The sequence below is a fragment of the Miniopterus natalensis genome, chromosome 11 (genome assembly GCF_054644295.1).
Source record: "Miniopterus natalensis isolate mMinNat1 chromosome 11, mMinNat1.hap1, whole genome shotgun sequence".
NCBI lineage: Eukaryota > Metazoa > Chordata > Mammalia > Chiroptera > Miniopteridae > Miniopterus > Miniopterus natalensis.
This window is the reverse complement of record NC_142091.1, coordinates 68,832,430-68,847,909: the sequence shown is the minus strand read 5'-3', so window position 1 is coordinate 68,847,909 and position 15,480 is coordinate 68,832,430. Positions and strand designations below refer to the sequence as shown.

At 40.1% G+C, this 15,480-nt stretch overlaps 1 protein-coding gene and 1 pseudogene across 1 annotated transcript; both read left to right on the top strand.

The window, feature by feature from the left end:
* The first annotated feature begins 4,977 nt into the window (after window positions 1-4,977).
* On the top strand, window positions 4,978-5,995 carry LOC107527621 (olfactory receptor 9G19-like; annotated as a pseudogene).
* Window positions 5,996-12,614: 6,619 nt separating this feature from the next.
* On the top strand, window positions 12,615-13,568 carry LOC107527622 (olfactory receptor 9G4). Its single transcript, XM_016200400.2, has one exon. The coding sequence runs from the start codon at window positions 12,630-12,632 to the stop codon at window positions 13,566-13,568; it is 939 nt and encodes a 312-aa protein (XP_016055886.1). The 5' UTR covers window positions 12,615-12,629.
* The last annotated feature ends 1,912 nt before the right edge of the window (window positions 13,569-15,480 follow it).

The following is a 15,480-nucleotide window of genomic DNA, read 5'->3' as shown; positions in this document are numbered from 1 at the left end:
TATCACCCACTTTGCCTAGTGAAATTTTTTTATTATCCTTCAGGTCAAATATAACCCCCTCAGATAAATCTTCCTTAAGGTCCCACACTATGTCAGGTGTTGTATACAATCGTAACACCTGTTATTATGACTCAATACGCTATTCATAATTTGTAAGTATAAATTTATATTATTATTTGGTGACCTTTCCTATGAGGTCATAAGTTCCACAAAGGCAGGCACTATATACTTATCAGTATTTTATTTTATTTTTGTTTGTTTTGTTTTTAAAATTTTTCACTGATATTTCTTCAATTTTATTATGTTATCTCATGTAATCTTCATAACAACTTCATGAAGAAGACAAGTTATTTCCATTTCAAAGATAGGAAAACTGGGCTTAGTGAGTTTAAGTGAACTGCTCTTGGCCACACAACTAGTGAGCTGTAGACCTGGGATTCACACTCAGGCAATCTCTGCCCTAGGTTTGCCTCTTAACCATGACAGAGCTCACCTAATACCTTACCTTGCCGCACAGTTGTATCTCCCTCAACATCTAACTCAATGCTGGGTACCTAAAAGTTGCTTGATAACATGTATTTTGAATGAATAAATATAATCATGGTCTGATGTAGACATAAAAGTTTGTTCTAACCACATGACTTTGGTGCTGCTCTCAATATCAATTTCTCAAATTCTGTCTCTCAATTCCTTTGTAAATGAGTAAAATGTCTCATTTTATTAAGTGATAGTCAATATGTTTCAGAACTAAAATTCTGTGTATTATTATTATTATTATTGACTGCAAATAATTGTTGAGTGCCCACTGTATGAAGACTATTATGTTGGTTACTCCTTTCTGCTGAATTCTCTTTTACCTCTAGATATGAAACTCACAAAGCAAAGGGGGCTTCAGAGGTTAATTGGATCAATTATGTTGATGATGATTAATTTCTCCCTACTTCATCTAGAAAGATAACTGAGCTTTATAATTTGTCACTTGGCACCAGAGTAGCACACAAAGGTACACTTTGCTTTTTACAGCATATCCCAAAGGGATGCTCAGGCTTGTATGTTCTACAAGTATTGTTAGCATTTGAAAGAAGATTTTCTAGGGTGAGTAGAAGGCACTTTTTATTCTAAGGTAATGTGAGAAATTCTGGACTTGTTGAAATTCAAACGAAGTGGTAATTTATGATCATGAAGAAAACATTATGTTTAATTAACCAGGAGAAAAGGTCAGTAAATCACAGTATGAACAAAAGACAAAGCAATTCTTAGTATAATAAAACCGTATCACAATTTAACTTTGTGAAATAGGATAAGTTTTCTTTCCTGTAATTATGTTTCATGAAGGAAGCTAAAATATCTTTTCTTCAGGCTCTATTTTCTGTTTCAGTGAAACAATCAATTAGATGTGTACTTGATGGGTGTTTTTTTTCTTGTAAACCCTCTGTAGCTGTGTGTGCCGCGCCATTGCCTCTTGAGTTATCACACAGGAAATTTACTGGCCCTTATAGTAGGCCAACATAGAGTAAATGCTAATACTTTCATGACTTAAAAGTGTTTCTCTTTCTATATTAGGCAGTGCATGGGGGAGGAGCTCCTTAAGAGGAGTGCAATTACGTATATATCATAGAGATAAAGCTATATCTTTGAGATTATATTGCACGTTTATAATTAATATATAATTAAAGAAGTATCTGATTAATACAGCAAACTGAATGATAGGGATGCAGGTGCATTAAGCCTGGAGAGGACTGAGAGGTCCCTAAGGGCTGAGCTCCTTTTGGGTGATCGCCCTCAGAGCCGTCTGCCTCTTATAGAAGCCTCCTGGTGAAGGGAGATTAGAGAAGACAGGGAGGAGAGATGCTTGGCGGGGAGATGTCTGAGCACCTCTTGACTCTAACATGGCATGCAGTCCAATTTAAGTCTACAAATTAATGACAAGTAAATGTAGCTCCAAAAAAGTCTCTTTTGTGTCTACATATATAATACTACAATTCAATCTATTATGCCTTAAATTTCCCTCATTCTCTTTATAAGGAAACTTGGGAGAAATGATTTCAAAGTTAATATCAAGAATGGTAATGTGGTACCCAATCTTTTCGGATGGTGGCTTGTCTTTTGGATGTTAGTTATTGTATAAATGGGTTGCTAGAAAGTTTTCAGTCAAATGTGTGGTCTGCACAGAGCAGTGCATAGGACTCCGTGTGCCACAGGTTTATACTTGCCTCATTTTATGTCAGGTCTTGCTTTTCCTCTTTACATTTTTTTAGTTTACGCTATTTACCTGTGTCTTATGACTCATAGTAAGCCACCTTCGACCCTTTTTTATTTGTAAAAGCATTGATATATATTCTCATGTATGTGTATTCACATGTATGTTTATTTTATATTTTAATAACCATAGAAGAAAGCAAGAGAGATTAGGGAAGAAATGTCTCTTGCAATTTCCAAATTGTAATTTTGCAAACAAGCCCTGCAATTTCCCAGCTCAAGGGAGAGCCTCATGTTAAAGAAGGGGAAGCTTCTGCACGAGGATACACCGACTCAGCTTAGGTATAACTGGAAATCCTTGCGAGGTATAGCAAATGCCGCATGCGAAGGACAGACGACAGAGATGAAGATCCATAGAGAAGCCACTACATAGTTTTCACTTTTAGTTTTTAAAGTGCTGTCGCATATCCATGAGCTTTAAAAGTCCCACTGAGCTGAGAAAGGTAGATGAGAAAATAGAATTTGAAAATTAAGGTTTATTTAAAATTGGCAGCAGCCAACCCAGACCAGAACCCAGTGCCCTTGATTCTTGCTCCTAAGCTGGTTCCAGGAATAAGCTTCATTAAAACAACCTTAGCAGCGAGCAGCGGGCAGTCAGGCAACACTAAGGGAACAGAAATGCCACTCATGCCGGTCCTCTGCTTATGACGGAGAATCTACGTTGAGTATGACTCTAGCAGTAATATTTATGGTAAAGATGAAAATTATAGATTCTTACCATCAAACAGATACAGTTCCAAGAGATACTTTAAAAATTTTTGTAGCTCAGTTTTAAGTCCATAGCTAAGTAAATGACCAAGATTAAGTTTTTCCCCCTAGCAGAAGAGATTTTGAAAGCCTTGGATTGAATAGCAGAAATATCACATCTCCGGCCAGTTCAGAGCCCTGACCATCAAATTTAGCCACTTTTTACTGGGGTGTGTACTGGGTTGTAACACAGACCAGAAGAGATGGTGCTTCTCCCATTGCTGGCAACAGTCCCGCTGCCAGCTTCTACCTCTGAACGCAAGAAGACTGCTAGAGGTCAAGCTCCAGAGCTTCCCGTATTAATAGATTGCCACAAACTTGGTGACTAAAAACAGCAAAAATGTATTCTCTCCTAGTTGTGGAGGTCAGAAGCCCAAACTTCATATCACTGAGACAGAAGTAAGGCATTGGCAGGGCCACCCTGCCCCCGGGGTCCCGCTGGGGAACCCATGCCATGGCTCGTCTGGCTTCTGGCTGTCGGCATCCTTGTGGCGATCGCTCCTCTCTGCCGTGGTCCCCTTGCCTCCTCCGCCTGCGCCTCCCGCACGGAGGGTAGTGTTTGTAACGGTACTTAGGGCGCCCCCTCATAATCGCCCACCTCAAGGCTCTTCACTTTAATAACTCTTCCTCCATGTAGAGTGACATTCGCAGGCTTCAGGAATTAGAGCTTGGATGTCTTCATGGGCCGTTACTCAGCCTGCCATATGCCCCCAAATCATTCAGTTTGGCCGCTTAGTTGTTTCTTTGTTTGTTTTTCTTTGCTCTTGATTCTATAGGGCAGCAATTTTCAACCTTCTTCATCTCACGGCACATAAACTAATTACTAAAACTCTGCCCAGCCGGACGTGGCTCAGTGGTTGAGCGCTGACCTGGGATCCAGGAGATTGTGGTTCGATTCCCGGTCAGGGCGCATGCCCGGGTTGCGGGCTCAATCCCTAGTCGGGGGTGTGCAGGAGGCAGCCGATCAATGACTCTCTTATCATTGATGTTTCTATCTCTCTCCCTCTCCCTTCGTCTCTTGGAAATCAATAAAGATATATTTAAAATAAAATAAAATTATGCACACCAAAAATACATTTTTTGTCGATCTGACAAAAAATACATATAATTTTGATTAATTCATACCAGATGGCTATTGTTGTGTTGGCTGTTGTCATTTTTAAATTCGACAGTCTAAGGGGAAAGAGGTCAGTGCCCCCGACTAACTAGTCAGATATTGCATGTTTTAAAAATTATTGCAGCACACCAGTTGAAAATCGCTGCTATAGGAAATTCAAACACATTGTGAGCACAATTATCAATTGAATATTTGTACTTCCTTTCAGAATATATTTGAGAGTCAGACAGGTAGCTATGGTCTCAAATTCCTATTGTCTAAGGAAATCTATTCTTTTATTCAAATTACACATTTTCTATTTTTGAAAACCCGTATTCTTGGTTTTGTGAATAAAAAGTTGGATAAAATATAATCACATTCAAAGAATTCACAGTAAAATTAACTCCCAAGGATATTCCACAATAATATCATTAGAATAATAAAAGTGTTCTTCATGGAATTCTCTGGAAAAAGACCAAAGGATTTAAAGACCTAAGAACTCAGCACATCCTTTCTAACTCCCTTTTTTAAATTTCTTCCACATGGTCCCCAATCACCCTACGTGCAAACAGAAGACAAGAACACAAACCACCCTTATTAAGAAGAAGGAACAATTAGATAAAGAAGATAAGGCGACACATCCTATGCTGTCTTCATGAGAACTGACCTCTTAAGTCAGCACAGAAGGATTTCTCAGTCTTCCAACAGGAATGACGCCCAGTCCAGCATAAGCGCCTCGCAATGGACAACACATGTGCATCAGCTGGGTTTTCCGATGCGCTGAAACGGCCGTCGATGGGGGAGTTTATACCTATCTTAATTCATGCCGTGTTTATTCATCTCTTCACAGAAAGGGACCATAGAAACCCAAATCCATGGAGGAGAAAAACTCCACCGAAGTGAAAGGGTTCATACTCTTAGGGTTCCCAGCTGACTTAAGGTCACAGTGCTGTTCTTCACCTTCCCCCTCATTTTTGTTGTCAGTCTCTCAGGGAGCAGCACCCTGGTCTCTCTGACCTGTGCTGATCCTCGGCTCCACACACCCATGTATTTCTTCGTTGGAAACCTCGCATTCCTGGATCTCTGGTATTCCTCTGTCTACAACCCCCAAATCCTTATGACCTGCATCTCTGAAGACAAGAGCCTCTCCTTTGCTGGCTGCCTGGCTCAGTTCTTCTGGGCCGGCCTGGCCTATAGTGAATGTTACCCGTTGGCTGCCACGCCTATGACCGCCACGTGGCCATCTCCACCCCCCCCCCGCCTTATTCCCAGGCGATGTCCTCAAAGTCACGCACCAGTCTTGTTGCAGCTTCATACCTTGGTGGCTTTCTGAACTCGGCCATCATTACCAGTGAGACATTTACCCTGAGCTTCTGTGGGGACAATATAATTGACGATTTCTTCTGTGATCTGTCCCCCCTTGTGAAGCTGGCCTGCGACGGAGGGAGAGCTACCAGGTTATGCTCTATTTATACTCACCTCCAACGCCCTTACTCCCGGCGTGCTTATGCTCGCTCCTCCCTCTCCAGCACCGCGCCTTCCGAGGGCCCGCTCCGCCCCAGGCCGCCTCCAGGCCTTCTCCACTCGCCTCTCCTGACAGCTGTCCCCTTGTACTAGGGCTCAGTGCCTCTCGCCTGACAGCTGTCCCCCTGTACTAGGGCTCAGTGCCTCTCGCCTGACAGCTGTCACCTTGTACTATGGTTCAGTTCTTTTCATTTACTCCCGGCCAAGGACTAGCTATGCCCTGGAAGGGAGAAAGTGGCGTCGGTTTTCTATACTGTGGTGATTCCAGTGTTGAATCCTTTGATCTACAGCTTAAGAAATAAAGATGCTAAAGATGCTCTCAGGAGAAGAGTAGACAGAGCACCCTGGCTGGGTGGCTCAGTTGGTTAGAGCGTCGCCCCATATGGCAAAAGTTGCAGGTTTGATTCCTAGTCAGGGCACATACCTAGGTTTGGGGTTTGATCCCGTTTAGGGCACATACAGGAGGCAACTGATCTACATCTCTCTCTCTCTCTCTCTCTCAAATCAATGATCATATCCTTGGGTGAGGAAAAAAATAATGGTGGCCAGAGCAAAGTGTTCTTAAACAAAAATACTTTATATTTTATTTTACAGGTTATCTCTTTGTCATTCTTATCAGCTATACTTTCAAAAATAAAATAAAACGAACAACAAAACCGTTGGATAATGTGGAAACACCTGTCTGCATTTTTGTCATTTGAATGTGTTTTTAAAATAAGTGAGGCTGGTGCATTTGGAAAATCTGCTATGCTTGTTGGCTTAAAAGAGGGTCCATGAAATTACTGTGATTCTGTGAAGGTTAAAAGAGGGGGAAAATTTAAATGTTCACTTCAGAGTTTATAAGCTGCCTCTATGTAAGTATTTTCATCTATATATGGGAATAATTGAATTGGTTGTGGAACCATTGCCAGGATTAGATGGGGTACATGATTTGCTTTGAATCATGTAGTTCATAGGCAATAAAAACAAAACAGGAACGCAAACCCATAGCTTCTGACTCCAAAGGTTCTTGCCTTCTTTGTTGGAAGAGAGAGGCAGAAGTTCATAAGTTCATAAGTAAAATTTCTACTGTGAAATTCCCTTAGAAACAAGTTTATTTTTTTTTTTTCTTTTCTGATTCTCATTGCTTCCCATGATACAAAATTCTCTGGTAATAGATGTACGAAAGAACAAATATCTTAGTTCACTGAGCTTCCCATAAAAGTATTTTCCCCAACAGTTAAAAAAATCAAGGGCAAAAGTATAGCAGCTGTATGAAAGAGCCAGAAATGGAAATGTACAGAGAAACAGAGAATGAGTAGAGTGATAGATACATGTCAAAAAGCTTTATATCCAAGATTGAGAGTGAAACTCTCTGCTGGGTAGGATTTCCACATCTTGGAAAAAACAACAAAATTCTCTGCTAGGTAAAGCAATGATTGATAACAACGAAGGTTCTCTGGATACTTGTATTTCTCTGCTTGTTTGGTTTTATGCATGAATTAATAAAAGTGAGAAAAGATTTCATTGTGCTGGATCACAATTTCTTATTTCAGTAGTCATTTAACGTATAAAACATGAAGTTGTACCAACATAAAAAGTCTTAGTGCTGGTAACCAAGTATATTCATTTGCTGGAGCTGTCATAACAAAATAACACAGATTGAGTGGCTGAAACAAAATTTATTTTCTCATAGTTTTGAAGGCTAAAAAGCCAATGTCAGGGTGCCATCAGGGTTGATTGTTCTGAGGCTTCTGACCTTTGCAGCAGATGGGGACCCTTTTGCTGTCTCCTCACATGGTCTTTTCTCTGTGTACGAACATCCCTGGTATCTCTTTGTGTGTCGAAATTTTCATTTCATTTCCTTTTTTTTTTTTTTTTTTTTTATAAAGACACCAATCAGATTGGAGTAGGGCTTACCCTAACCAAGTCATTTTAAATTAATCATATCTATAAAGGCCCTATCTCCAAGTACAGTCACATTCCAAGTTACTGGGGGTCAGGCGTCAACATAGGAATTGGGGGGTGGTTTAAAATTCCACCCATATCATCAGAGATTGGTAGGAGTTTCTTGATGAATGAGACAAGGAGGAGTAGCCTGGGCAGATAGAAAATCATATGGTGAGGAAAAAAATTTGGAGCCATGTGATAATTTCTAGAAAAGTCTAATTAATATAATTTAGAGTTTCTATTATCACACACATTACAATTATATTGTGACTCAGAGCCATTAAGAGAGTAAACTTTTAATAAAATACTCCTCATTTCATAATGTGCAAATTAATATATCATCCTCATACTCCAAATAAACTCTAATTAAATCTTTGGAGACTGAGATAAATATTTCTGAGGTACTGGATAGAAGGAGTCCCAAAGGACTGTTAAGGAGATACATAGATCAGGTCCAAAAAAAGCATGCTAGAATATCAGAGGAGAGGCAAGGGAGCATCACTTCCAGGAGTGTCCTTCCTGCTCGAGGGTAAGCAGCTGGGATCGGGGCAGCCAAGTGGTTTGGACCCTCTGTGGCCTCAGCTGTCATTAGAAGAGGGGTACAGAGTCTGGCATGGCTCTCAAAAGATCGTTATGCCAACCACACACAGACACAGATAGACACGCAATCTCTAAATAGGATTCCACCAATAATATATGTAGTTCTATTTGGAACTCAAAATTTAGTCTGGTAGTTATGCCGAGTTATCTTATATTCACTTACACAAAGGGGCAAATACTAGGATAGAAAACGTGGCCTGCTTTTAGACTCCAGGGGCTGCGGCACTCTGAGCTGCCCAGACTACTAGAGCAGACTTTCACATCTTGGTTCTCATTTTCAGGTGCTAGAGGGACAATATCTTCCACAGAATTTTTACTGCCCCAGTGAAGGGGTCAGGGAACAGAGTTTCTATGGGGAAACACAAAATTTGAGAAGCAGTTCTACATGGGATGCTTTGGCATGATTGGCTCTGACTTTTATTTATTTCACATTCACATTTAATTTCAAATCCAAGGTGGATTTTAGGCCAGCTTGATGGTTATGGGTTTGATGGATATGAATCCTCGCTTTATTTACCCTTCATTCCTTTTAGTGAAATAGTTCACTGAGCCTGGGAAGACCATGTGAGAGTGAGTTTGTCCCGATTAATTTGAGCTAGGTTAGAAGTAGACAATACTTCTACTCAATACTGAAAGGAAAAACAGCTTCAAGACGTAAAGATAATTACCCACTTATTCACTCTAGGACTATTTAAGTGCTAATTAGTTTCTAGGAACTTCTATATGCTGGGATACAGCAGTAAACAAAAACGGAGAAATCTTACTAACCCATTTTGTTTCAGTCTAGTGGGGAGAAAACAGACAATAATCTTAATAAACAGGAGCTGGAAGAGGAATGTAAGTCTTGGGGAAATGGAACTGAGTCTTAACAGAATGTGAAGGATGAGATCTGTTGATGAGAAGCCGGCGTGTTATTTAAAATACAGGGAATCTTAGGGGATAAAGACCTGCAGGTAATGGAGGGTCTGTTCAAGGAGGACTTTTAGGTCATTGTATGGGAATTTGGCTTTAACAGAATAAATTTGTTGCATGTTAAGGTTGTTTTAAGTACAAAAGGGTCACCAACTGCCATTTTAAAAAAGGATAGTACTAACTGATCTGTTGAAAATAGACTGTAGAGAGACAAGTGTGCAGGCATTAGAGGAATATTGAAATATTTTGGGCAAAACATGGTGGTGGTTTGGACCAGGGCGGTGGCAGAAGAGGTGATAAGAACTGCTCAGATTCAGGATACGTTTTGAATGTAGGGACACAAGGATTTCTTGGAAGACTGAGAGGAGGTAAGAGAGAAAGAGTAGGCTGATTCGTCATTTGTGATTTGAGATACTGGAAGAGTAGAATTTATTAAATGATATGAAAAATGAGCAGACAGATAAATTCTTGGGAGTGAAGATTAGGAATACAGCTTTAAACATGCAAAGTTTGAAGCATTTATTACTCTTAAAATTATATGCTGTTAGCACTGAAGAGAAACTGAGGCATATTTTAGTGCATAATTTTTAATTAATTAATTTTTGATTGATTTCAGAGAGAGGAAGGTAGAGGGAGAGAGAGAGAGATAGAAATGTCAATGATGAGAGAGTCATTGATCGGCTGCCTCCTGCACGTCCCCCACTGGGGATCGAGCCCGCAACCCGGGCATGTGCCCTGACCGGGAATGGAACCGTGATCTCTTGGCTCCTAGGTCGATGCTCAACTACTGAGCCACACCAACTGGGCTAGTGCAGAATTTGTAATTAAGAATTATAACCCCCTAATCCATGGGTAGATTTCTGGGAATTTGTCAACCCTCTAAAATTCTGTTTGTTTATCCTTATATATAAGCAGTTTTGGATATTGGGCAGAAGCATCATTGCTTTTGTCTGGTTCTCAAAGATGTCCATGATTTGATTCCAAAAATTTAAGAGCTGTGAAATTCTTGGATAAGAAAACTAAAGAGCACAGTAGTTAGAGAATATAAACAAGCTAGCTCACAGGATTGATTTTTAGGAAAACAATAAAGAGTATGCATATCTTAGAGTAAAAAAAAGAATGCTGTTGTCTTTGGTAAATTTCATCTCTCATTTCAACAAACATGATGCTAATGCCCTGTGCATCCGAAGATAAGTGTATATATAAGGTTTGTTAAATGGTTCTACCACCTGTATTGTTGAAGAGGAAGGTCACCTGTTCTTATTTTTATGATGAATTCTAAAGAACATTAACAAATTGGAATCATAGAAGGTGGGTTCTTAAGAGAATCAACAAATTTTTCATGTGGGTGAATCTGTGTTCCAGAGATGACAGGTGACTTAAAATCACACAGGTGATAGATAGCGACAGGCTCTGTCCCCATCACTGGACTCCTTGGTCCAAGGCAATGAACTTTGCATTTCCTAGCCACCCACTCGTTTGTCGAATTGCATGAGAATAGGTGATATTTTCATTGTGTAGACAAGTGATAAGACAGCAGAGAGGGTTAATATTAACTATTGAAATGGTGGAAAACCCACCATTTTATACATTATAAATATAATACCATAAATTCCTGCCAAGATAATTCTACTCAAGCTTGAGCAGATTAAGAAAAAAATATACATAGTATACAAATGAACACCAGCATAGTAGTACAAATGTGAAACTCTCAGGATGTGTGAGATTATTTTTAGGAAATCAATCATGTGAGCAATTTAGGAGCAATTTAGTTTGGTCTAAGTCCTAAGTGGATGAAGACAAGAAGTGAGAGAGAGATTTATAAAAGTAAGTTAAAGCCGGTTTATGGGACACTGGGTGTAGGATGAAAACATCTGTCCTTTGTGTGTTAATGAGAAGAGATCCACTTATACTAATAGTTAGAGAAATAAAATGATCTTCATGATTCCAAGCTGAGCCACGGTGTCAACAATCAAGTCATCTTTGAACATCATTGGCTCTACCTGAAAGATTAGGACACCTGATATTTCAAGATTAAGACACCTCGCTTCCTAACAGGCAGGAACAGTAGACCTTGAGGTAGAAAACTTGCATTTGCATTCTAGTTCAAACTCATCTGGTTTAGCTCAATGGTAAATGTTTTTAGCAGCAAACTAAATCACAAGGCTCTTTTTTTAAAAAATTATCTTTATTGTTGAAAGAATTATAGATGCCCCCCTTTTTTCCCCACTGACCCCTTCTAGCCTGCACCCAACCCTGCCACAGGCCTTCACCACACTATTTGGTTTAGCTTTCTCCCGATGCCTGCTTAGCTAGGATAAAGTCTGCCAGAGCATCAGCCCTAATTCTGTATGTTTTAATTTGGTACTTCCTTTTAGCTGCTCTCTGAGAGCTTTGAAGCTTTCAGATATAAACATCAAAGGGTTCATTGTTTTCAAAGAATACTTGACACCAAAAATTGGCTTCTTCCTAATGATCAGTATTCACTATATCAAAAAGTACCTCAACTATGTATATAAATCTAACATCAACAAGAGAAAGTGGGGAAAATCATTCTTTAAAAAAGAAACTTTAAAACTCTTTTCAATAAGCAAAGAAATTCAGGGTGTCAGAGAGTTATAGCATTTCCTTAACTAGGAGAGCAGGAGAGAAACAATTCACCTATAAAAGACACACCTAGCTTAACATTTGAAAGCATATATTCTTTTTTTAAAAAACTACATCTTTATTGATTTCAGAGAGAGAAAGGGAGAGGGAGAGAGAGAGAGAAACATCAACGATGAGAGAATCATTGATCGGCTGCAGCCCGCAACCCGGGCATGTGCCCTGACCGGGAATCGAGCCATGATCTCCTGGATCCTAGGTCAATGCTCAACCGCTGAGCCACGCCCGGCTGGGCGAAAGCATATATTCTTGATAAAGACAATTCTGGGTTCAAATACCAGCTCTGCTGTTGACCATCTCTCTGACCTTGACATTGTCTCTTAACTTCCATGAAGATCATTATAATACTTACCTTATAAACTCGTAGAAAGGCTTAAATGGGTTAAGACTGAGACTTAGAATACTACCTGGAATGTAGTGAGACATATGCTTGTATTAATTGTGGCAGAAGTAGTATGTATATTGGTATTTGTATAAGAATCAGCACAATGCATGACACTAAATTCTCAACTACATATGAAGGGTACTGAAATTTTGAGGGCTCACTATGTACCCAACATTGGGCTGGGTGTTTTCATGCATATCTTCTTTACCCAATCAGACAGCCTGTCAGGGGGCTTCATTTTTCTCACTTGTTTGGTGAGACTGAGGGACTTGCCTGGCATTGAACAATTAATAAGTGAAAGCCTTAATTTCAAAATTATATTCTAACACTAGCTCCTGTGGCCTTCTGAAGTCACAGACTGAAGTTCTATTATTATAAAGAGTCATGGATACAAGTCCATAAGCTTCCTAGTAACTGTTGACTTAATTGATATCTTTGTTTATTTTTTTTTTGATAGAAAAATCACTAAATAGTTTCCCCCTGAGTCTTCATCAGGCTTTCTTCTCTGTGGACATGAAAGTGGGGAACTTCACCATCCTGACTGAGTTCGTCTTGGTGGGCTTGTCGGCAAACCCCCAGTGGCAGCCAATTCTATTTGTACTGTTTCTGATCCTCTACTTAATAACCTTGTCAGGGAACGTGACCCTGGTTATCTTAATTCGTATTGATTCCCGCCTGCACACACCTATGTACTTCTTCATTGGCAATCTGTCTTTTTTGGATTTTTGGTACACCTCTGTGTACACTCCCCAAATCCTGGCCAGTTGTGTCTCGGAGGATAAACGCATTTCCTTGGCTGGGTGTGGAGCCCAGCTGTTCTTCTCCTGTGTTGTAGCCTACACGGAGTGCTATCTCCTGGCCGCCATGGCGTATGACCGCCACATGGCCATCTGTAACCCATTACTTTATTCCAGCGCCATGTCCAGCTCCCTGTGTGCTGGACTGGTTGCTGCCTCCTACATAGGAGGATTCTTAAACGCCATAGCCCACACTGCCAACACTTTCCGCCTGAGTTTTTGTGGTAAAAATATCATTGACCACTTCTTCTGTGATGCACCACCATTGGTAAAGATGTCTTGTACAGACACCCAGGTCTACGAAAAAGTCCTCCTGGGTGTGGTGGGCTTCACAGTCCTCTCCAGCATTCTCACCATCCTCATTTCCTATTTCAACATCCTTCTTGCTATTCTGAGGATCCGCTCGGCCTCTGGACGGCGCAAGGCCTTCTCCACCTGCGCTTCGCACCTCCTCTCGGTCATGTTCTTCTATGGATCCTTGCTCTTCATGTATTCAAGGCCAAGCTCCACCTACTCTCTGGAGAAAGACAAAGTGGCTGCCCTGTTCTACACTGTGGTCAACCCATTGCTCAACCCTATCATCTATAGCCTGAGAAACAAAGATGTCAAAGAGGCCTTCTGGAAAGCAACACGGACCATAAGGCCACAGAGATGAATGTTATCTTTTTGAAGAAAGCCCTCATTGCATGGCATGCTGGTAAACACTGTAATATTTCAAGTAAATAAAAGTTATACTCAAAACAGTGAAACAGTGATCAAGCCACTCTTTAATTGTTTATATTATTTTGTTGTTATTAAGCTATTTTAGACCTATAATATTGGGTTGTTTGATGTCCCACAATATTGTATTTTGCTTCTCAGCAGTACTAGATTTTCATGAAATTTATCTTTTGATGATCTTTGTGAGGTGTTAGAAAGAGAACAGAGGAATTGGGTAGTTTTCAGCACACAGACTTTGAGGCTCGGCACAATTTATTGTGTGGAGAAAAGATTTGGAAAAGTTAAACTGCTGGAAATTTACTTAAGATTTTATAAATATTTATTTTTAGTAAGGCATTCCCTCCATAGTCTTTCATAAAGCTCTAATTGAGTACATAGAAAATATCTTTGTAAACTCTGTGTCTTGTACATCAAGTTAATATTAGGCAAAATGTTTAAGAATTGTTTTGATTACAAAAAAATAAAAATAAAAATACAACAACATAATACCTTTCTAAATCCATGGAGAAATATGTCACTAGGACAGTGCATTATCCTGAAAAAGTGATCTCTCCACAGAGAATGGGTACCCTGCCATTCTCTCCCTCATTTCATACCAACACATATTCCCCACAAACAAAATAACAATAAGGGGAGCTAAGCTGAAACAAACCAACCAACAATCAGAAGCCACACTCTATTCCAGATCAAATGTCTTTTTTAATTCACTGGGTTAAGAATAAAAAACTTACAGCTTCACATTTACTACATGGAAGATTTAGTGGATATATTTTTTCAATACTCTTTGCGACAGCACAGCAAATTAATGGTTTTTAGTTAAACATGACAGACGAGTAGGTTGAGCCTCAGGAGTTAGAACTTTGTTATTGAAAGATTAGAGCTATTGTTGTAACAAGCACATGGATAGAAGGCATTTAAATTAAAACTTTAGGACAGATAGTTGTGGCCTCTTCACCATTTGAACTGGCACTGAGGTTTCTGAGCTTTCTTTTCATCTGCATTCATTAAATAGCACATCGCTGCCCTCTATCTTTTCATCACAATATTTTTAATATTCCATATTCTTTCATTTACACAGTTCCATAACTCCTGGGCAATAAGGAGTAGGGGTGTATTCCACAAAGCTCCAAAATTGGTACATCTTCACATTCACGAGGGAAAAATGTGGGTCCATCTGATGGGAGATACTAAAGTCAAATTTAAGTCCTTGGGGTCCCAGGTGTCATCTACACACTCCTATTTTACCCTAAACCATGCTACTTAAAAAAGCTATATTAATAGAATCTATATTTTATAGTATAGATTATAATCTGACCACTAAAGCAAAACAAACAAATACGCACAAAATCTTTTTCATTGGATTCATTTGAATATAAAAAGAAATTTTTTTTTAATCTAGTGTTCCAACCTTCCCCAAAAGCAGTTCATTTTCTTTGAGCACTAATTTAAAAAAATGTATGTCAGTTTAAACTTCGGCTGATGTGAACCTGAAGAGTTTTTCCAAAGCCTCTTTCCCGTCTTTATTCCTCAGACTGTGGGTCATGGGACGCCACCTGGGGAACAGCACAGTATAAAATGCAGATGCCACCTTGGCCCTCTCAAGGGAGCAGCTGGGACTTGGGCGAGGGTAGGTGTAGAGATGGAGCCTAGTGTCAAGTGACAGAGCTCGGGTGGAGGGGCACGCGGAGAAGGTCCCCAGGGCAGCGATGAGGAGGGGGCCGGGCGGGGGCTCGGGCGATGCTGGAGGCCGGGAGGAAGCGCCCGCAGCCTGGCGGCTCTCACGCCACCTCACATGCCCAGTCCCCAGGGCCTTAGGCTCATGCACGGGGAGAGGAGAGGGGAACAGC